General features: G+C 41.3%; 1 protein-coding gene across 1 annotated transcript; it reads left to right on the forward strand.

Annotated features, from left to right (window-relative positions):
* The first annotated feature begins 4,896 nt into the window (after window positions 1–4,896).
* Window positions 4,897–6,285, forward strand: LOC146634931 (zinc-binding protein A33-like). Its single transcript, XM_085350474.1, has one exon. The coding sequence runs from the start codon at window positions 4,900–4,902 to the stop codon at window positions 6,283–6,285; it is 1,386 nt and encodes a 461-aa protein (XP_085206600.1). The 5' UTR covers window positions 4,897–4,899.
* Window positions 6,286–8,025: the final 1,740 nt, after the last annotated feature.

The following is an 8,025-nucleotide window of genomic DNA, read 5'->3' on the forward strand; positions in this document are numbered from 1 at the left end:
TAACAATTATAATCATCTAGTAATAATCATCATTATGCAAATATACTGTTTATAAGCTTGGGGAAACCTGCAGTCAGCTGAGACTGAAGAAGTCACCTGGATGAGTGACGAAATGTTTCTCCCACTGAAAACTGTCTGATTGGTTCAATGCAGATATTATACTTTGTTGTAACAGCATCAGTCTTTACATCCAATCTCAGTAGGTGGGGTCATCACCATGGAGACAGACTGGTCATCTTTCTTATGAAGTTTAAAGTCATATCTGAGGTCATGTCCGGAACTGAAAGTACAGTCATGCAGTAATAAGATGATAAACAATTACCAGATATCTCCAGCAGGGGGCGTGCAGAGCTGACAAACTACCACATAGCTTCCTCTCTTCAGTCGTTACACATGAGCTGAGCAGCTTTCATAGTAAATGCAAATATTTTGGCCAGAGTAAAATAATCTGTTTTATCTGAAGTTTATGTCTTTAAGACATCCCTGCAGTTCAAGTCAACTGGTTGATTTGTGTTTTCTGACATCTATCTTTGTAGACAAACATAACACTTATTCCCTCACTCATAGCAGGTGCAATTCTGTCATATGTACTGTATGTAGTTTCATGAGCTCATAGAGTTACTTTCATTTACTTAACAGAGAGAAACTGTGACAGAAATGTCCTGAAACCTGAAAAGATTTTAAATTAAACCCGTTAAACTGCTAAAACTAAACTAAAGAGAAGAAGAAGAAAAACTATCTGGGATCCAATTTAGTTTTTGTTTCATCACTGCTGAGTCTTGTCCTGTGGAGGTGGCTCTTCTGTGTTGTGCCATGCGCTTGTGAAGTGGCTGTTTGGTCTCTCCAATGTAGAGGTCTGGGCATTCCTCGCTTTGAGGATGCCAATGTTCACATTTTGGACAGAGAGGACAGATGGTTTGAAAGAGGAGTGAAAGAAGCATCTATGTCCACTGTGAGCGACCATCTTTGAACAGAGGCGGTGGTTTACGACACCAACTCTCTGCCATCTATAATCCAGTTTTGAGATCCCTTCCCAGACGCCTTAATGCCCACTCACATCCTGGGTCATCTGATCTCAGGAATTCGCATGATAAGGTGGGGCCAGGTTTCATAATGAACACACCCGAAACTCTGGCTGATTGGGACCCACGCCCAGTTTCACACCTTGGCTCAGGCGATTAGAGGATCATCAGCGGGTCCTTTTGTCCCTCTGTGGGGGGATACTCCCACTAGGTTTAAATCTGGGACTCTCCACCATTTGACCTTAGAACTGAAGAAGCTTCTCGGATGAAACGTCTTCAAGCAACTTAAAGAAGTCCAGACGCTTTTCTTTGCAAGCTCCTTTGACTACAATGACCTGGATGACTGAGAACCTTCACTGACACTCTTTGATATGGTCTTTACATGACACAAAACATACACAAACTGCAAGATGTTCCGTGTGCCCATCTCAGCCTCATCAGCCACAACAGAGTACGTCTTAGCTTCCTTCATCTCTTTAACTATATTTCCAGTTATTTCATGTTATCTGGTTATCATCTCATTTTGTGCAAAATGAGACAGATAGGTCGTATGTGAGACAGGACTGTGATTTTTCAAAAATGGATCAGTTTTTTTCTGCAGCTTCATGCACTCAAGAAAGTGATTATGACTGGTGGATTCCTGCTGATCATGGCCACAGAATGGTATTCCTTGTTTTCCAAGGAAACCTGTTACAGCTAAGATCCAGTGGAGATACTGTCGTCTTGTTTGCTGATCTAAGTTGCTCAACAACATCACCTTGATTTTTTGTGGTTTTAAAGCTGTGCCAGCAGATCATAAAAGACGAATGGCTGGAACTCTTTTCGTGCTCCTTAAAGGCATCTAAAGCCCTCTTCCAGTTGCAGAACCCTGAATGACTGAGGCCATCTTTTTGTATTTTGCTTCTCACAAATACAACATGAAAAACAGAAAGCAAAGTTCCACACAACAGAATACTCCAACCATTTCAACTTTTAAAACCAACTCTTACTGATTGACCTCCGAACTGGCTCAGTGGCTACTGTGGGAGGACATTTTGTCTTGGATTTAGGAACTCTCCTAAATCATCTCCTGCTGCTCCTTCTAGTAAACCTCCTTCAGCTGTCCTTAACGATCCACCTGCTGCTTCCTGCAGTTGTGTTTTGGCTTTCTCTCACTTTCCTGATTTCCCCTGACCAATCTGAAAGATCACTATTATTTAATGATCCCTCTGTGTTGGTCTTCATGAGTTTGTACCATATAATTTTCTAATTCTACCAAAGTACACTATTTAGATTCAGAACTATATACCTGTATCAACTATATAACTATAACTATGTAACTATTTAGCCTTGTTGTGCAAACAAGCCCGCATAACTTAATAAATATAGAATTTGAAAGTAAAAAATTGTATCTAAAAAGTTCCACTAGGTACTAGACACATGGGTCGTGTCCAAATTCATGGGCTGCATCCTCGGGTAGGGTCGGGTAGGCCGGAAGTAAACGGTCTAGCCTTCTGATTAGCGTCACCGCTGTCTCGGTGGAGTTTAATAAACTCAGCCGTCTGCTCCTTGCTATCTAAAATATAACAGGACACTGGCGTAAATTCTCGACCGTCTCACACTTCTGTTTAATCAGTTTTCTGTTTGACGTTTAGTCAGCTGTGTGAAAACCAAGGAGGAACCCACCCGGGGGATTAATAAAGTTTTATCTAATCTAATCTAATAACTTTAATCTCAGCCAAACCGATTTACTCACGAACAAACAAAACACTGAAAAAAGCCCAACAATATCATTTTTAGGTTGTCTAAGTGACTTATATATTACGTTTAACCTGAGTAGCGAAAGTCCACGGTGATCTGAAAATGATGTGCTGGAAGTTGTGCCGTTCTCGGCCACATCAGTGACCCTCGAGCTCCCGGCTAGCTATCGAGCTGGTGGGTAGCAGATGTCTCCGAAAACGTCGAAGCACTTTTGCAAATATGCGATATCTTGATAAACCGAGCAGATATTTGAAGTTTACACAGCTACTTTCTCGCCTGAAAATATGTTAAAAGTTTATTTTGTGACCCAGAAAGATTAGTAAGAGTAATTTTAAAACTTAGTAGCGGTCGCCATTGTTGGAAACTGGAGTTTGGCTGGGCCGCGCTATGAATTCTGGGATATGGTAGGCCACGAAGGACACACCCGACCCATCCTTCAAATTCGGGGAAAAGGAGGACGCATTTGTCGGCTGCATTCGGAGGAGTCTACGAATTTGGACAGCCTTCGGCGCGTCGCTGTGACGTAATCGGTCTACAAATGCGGCCTCAGGAGAATGCAGCCCATGAATTTGGACACGACCATGTTCTGATGAGTTTTGGCAAACAACCATTTGACCAACATGTCTGTCTCACCTGCTATTGTTCCATCTCTGTTCTGCTCCTCTCTCTCCCTCTTTGTGTTGACAATCAAGCCAAACACCAACATCATCAAATATACAGTTGAAACCAGATATTTACATACTCTTACATACTCAAATCAGACTAAATATTTTTTATTGATAAATATAAAAAACATATTTGTTAACTTTAAGAGTAAAGAGAGAAACTCTGTATTTCTTAATTGCAAATGGCACCAAATTGTATTCAAAATTGAGCCACACTTATGGAGCTCCACAATTCTTTTCCTGGTGTTTTGGTTGACGTCTCTTGATTTTGCCATGTCAAAGAAACAGGCTCTGTGTTTTGCCTTATATGCATCCACAGCTGTGCCACCAGTTTACTCACACTAACCTATCAGAAGCTTCTTCAGCTCAGAATGAATCGTCTGGAGTTTTCTTATTAATTAACAATAAACTTAGTGTACATGTACTCCTAAAGTTGATGAAAGTGATTAAAATAGACAGCTCCCTCTTTTTATTCTGACATTTAACTAATTCAAAAGATATTTCAATATTTATTTATCTAAAACAGAAAAGTTCACTCTAAACTGATGTTTAACAGTAAAAAAATGCTCTTGTTTTTCCCTAAAGTGTATGATAATATCTGGTTTCAACTGTGAGTTATTTAGCTGTGGAGGGTAACAACTGAAAATATGAAACACACATGTAAGCTAAGACTCTAAAGAAACAGCATTGTTGTTGTTCGGCTTTTCATTTCGTCATTTGTTGGTTCATTCGAAGAGCGAGTAACGTAAAGTAAAGTGATCAGTTTGACATCAGTCTTTTGTGATACACCGTCATATTTACATTATTTGTACAGTACGGATGATTTGCTTGGTACCTGGTCAAACTTAAGCTCTCCTCCGGCTGCACTAGAGCAAACTCGCAGCAGCTTCTCCCCCCTCGCTCACGTAAGTGCTGTGCTCAGTCGTGCCTGAGCTCGGATCGTACCAAAATCAGGGGGGGTTTACGACTGTGCGCAATGTGCTTCAAATATTGTGTGTAGTTTTTGTTTTATACAGTTGTCATTCAGGCATCTAACTATGAAACAAATTACACTCCAAAAGACACCGGGCTTCTGAAAAAATAACCCGGACTTAAGACCAATACGCCCGGCCCCCTTCCCCCGCTCCGCCGATGGGGTTTGGGAAGTTGAATGAAGTTCCGCCCCTAACGTCATTCACATGCGACAAACAAGGAAACAGACTATTTTTCTTCCTCAGTAAAGAGAGACGCACAGACGATCAGACTGAGCTCAGACCAAACTAGCAGCTTCCTCTGAGTGAGTCCAGCTACAGGAGAGAAAAGTGGAAAACTCCAATACTGCTGCTTCAAGCTGCTGACGCTCCACACACTGAATGTGAGTTTGAGCAAAAACACGACTCAAAGCAAGTTTCAGTGAAGGTGGTAGAGGAGGGAGGGGAGCCAGGACTGACTGTACTTCCTGTCTGCTGTTTTCAGCTTCACTCACAGACTCAATGGCTTCCAGATCAGAGGAGGATCTCTGCTGTCCGGTCTGTCAGGAGGTCTTCAGAGATCCTGTTATTCTGTCATGTAGCCACAGCTTCTGTAAAGACTGTCTGAATAGATGGTGGATCAAAAAACAGATACGTGAGTGTCCAGTTTGTAAGAACATATCTTCAAAGGATGATCCACCTTTAAACCGAGCTTTAAAGAACCTGTGTGAGTCGTTCTTACAGGAGAGAGATCAGAGAGCTTCAGAGGCTCTCTGCAGTCTGCACTCTGAGAAACTCAAACTCTTCTGTCTGGACCATCAGCAGCCAGTGTGTGTCGTCTGCAGAGACTCAGAAAATCACACCAGTCACAGATTCAGACCCATCGATGAAGCTGCACAACAACACAAGAAGGAACTTCAGGAAACTCTGGAGCCCTTAAAGAAGAAGTTAAAGGTTTGCAAACGAGTTCAAGTGAAGTTTGATCAAACAGCAGAACACATTAAGGTCCAGGCCCGACACACAGAGAGGCAGATTAAGGAGCAGTTTAAGAAGCTTCACCAGTTTCTAGCAGAGGAAGAGGAGGCCAGGCTGGCTGTACTGAGGGAGGAAGAGGAGCAGAAGAGTGGGATGATGGAGGAGAAGATGGAGGCTCTGAGCAGAGAGATAGCAGCTCTTTCAGACACAGTCAGAGCCACAGAGGAGGAGCTGAGAGCTGAAGACGTCTCATTCCTGCACAACTACAAGGCTGCAGTGGAAAGAGTCCAGCGCTGCCCCCTGCTGGATGATCCACAGCTGCCCTCAGGAGCTCTGATAGACCAGGCCAAACACCTGGGCAACCTGACCTTCAACATCTGGAACAACATGAAGGACATGGTCTCCTACGCTCCTCTCATTCTGGACCCAAACACTGCTCATCCAAGCCTCATCCTGTCTGAAGATCTGACCAGTGTGGTAGAAGGAGATGAACAGCAGCTTCCTGATAATCCAGAGAGGATTGGTTTTTACTACTCTGTCCTGGGCTCTGAGGGCTTTAACTCAGGGACTCACAGCTGGGATGTCGATGTTGGAGACAGTAAATGGTGGAGACTGGGTGTGTTGGCAGAGTCTGTGCAGAGGAAGGGAATCATACAGTCTGAATTATGGACTATATTGTTATATAAAGGTACATACTCATCATGTTCACCATCAACTGGATCCACTGCTCTCCCAATTGCGAAGAAGCTCCAGAGGATCAGAGTGAATCTGGACTGGAACAGAGGAAAGCTGTCGTTCTCTGATCCTGATACTAACACACACATACACACCTTCACACACACTTTCACTCACAGGATGTTTCCATACATTTGGGCTGATGAAGTGAAGGTGTGTCCGTTGAAGGTGTCAGTGTCAGTGGAGCAGATGAGTTGAGGATGATGATGTTTCTAATGTTGTTTCCTGTCAGTGAATTGAAGCTGTTAAACTGCAGCTGTCCTCCTTAAACATATTGTTGAAACCACAATCCAAATTTGGCTTTCATTCACTTTATTCAAGCCAGTACTCGCTATAGGTCATGTTATGTAAATAATCTCCTCATTGAATACAGACTTCAACTGATCATTGCCTTTTCCCTGTTTTGCCTAGATTCTTGTTTTCTAGTTTTTAAGACTTTGTGTTCGAGGATAAAACCAGGGTTGCTACAGCTTAAAGGAAAGTTAGACTTATGAATTTTAATGTCAGCTTTGTTCTTGTTAGGAACAAGCTAATAGCCAACTTGCTCGAATGTGAGCTGGATTTCTTTTTCCATGACACAAAGTTTGAAACAGTTCATACACAACTATTCTTTGTATTTCATGACATGTCTTCATTGTTGTTTTGAATGTGTTGCTGTATGGAATATGCCGTTTTTATGAGCAAAGTTAATATAGTTAATATATTTTAGTATTTATATTTTTTTGTTAAACTTATTGTGTGTATTTAGTAATTTAATAAGTAAATTCATGGATATGATTGAACTAAATTTATTTTTACTCCATTATTGTTGGATTGGTTAAGTAAAACCATGAATACGTGTGCCTTAAAGGCTTGGTTTATAGTTAAAAACCCAGCATTGTGGATTTATGCAAATGATAACATGCGTTGCTAAAGGGGGGAGTGGGAGAGAAAAAAGTATAGCAGAGGCAAGATGCTGCAAGAGAGGAGGACAGAGCCACAGTTCTCCTACCATAGTTTTTTTTTTTGTTGTTGTTGTTGTTCTTGAGGATAACTTAGTCCTGATTATTCCTATAAGAAGATTTACAAGCTGTGGAATAAATTTTTGTTTATATCTTTTCACATCAGAGTCCTGTGGAAGTTTTTTTTTTCCCCCTCTTCGCATGAAGATTGAATTGATTGAAGCGTAGGAAAACTGGTCTCATGGCTATACACAGTGGGAATGTAAAGCAAGATGATGGTAATAGTTTTGTCCGGGTTCACTTTGCGTTGATCCACTGGTACTGCAGTATAGAATAGAATTCAACTTTATTGTCATTGCACATGCACAGGTACAGGGCAACGAAATGCAGTTTGCATCCATCCAGAAGTGCTTTAGTGATATAGATATATTACAATATATATTAGCAATAATATAGATATGTAAGTATATTACAGAAATGGGTCTATTATGTTATAATGTAGACGGTATGAAGTATGTTGTGAATATTCTATAACTATAAGTATGTACAGACTGTAGTGAGTACAAGCTATGAACAGGATATAAATATGAAAAACTATACAGAATATGAAATAAATAACTTTACAGAATCTGAGATATACAGCTATACAGAAATGTGAACTATGCAAGTTGTAAACAGTTGTAGGGTTAAAAATTATCGTATGTACAGAATGATTATTTACACAGAGCTATACAGTAGTGCAGTTAAGATAAGTGGGGGTGTGGATAATTTCTACAGAGGCTATATAAAGTGCTAGTGGTTGTGAGTGGTGGTTCAGTCCATGTTATTATTGCGTGTTTGAGGGTACAGTTGTCCATTGTGGGTGTGTGTATGTTCAGTCCATGAGTTTAACGTGGGTCAGATGTCAGGAGGCAGAGTTCAGGAGTCTGACAGCTGTGGGGAAGAAGCTGTTCCGGTACCTGGTGGTCTTAGTCCGGAGGCTCCTGTAGCACCTCCC

The sequence above is a fragment of the Diplotaxodon limnothrissa genome, linkage group LG3 (assembly GCF_057381915.1).
Source record: "Diplotaxodon limnothrissa isolate DT_005_m linkage group LG3, D_limnothrissa_male_GT1.1, whole genome shotgun sequence".
In the NCBI taxonomy this organism is placed as follows: domain Eukaryota; kingdom Metazoa; phylum Chordata; class Actinopteri; order Cichliformes; family Cichlidae; genus Diplotaxodon; species Diplotaxodon limnothrissa.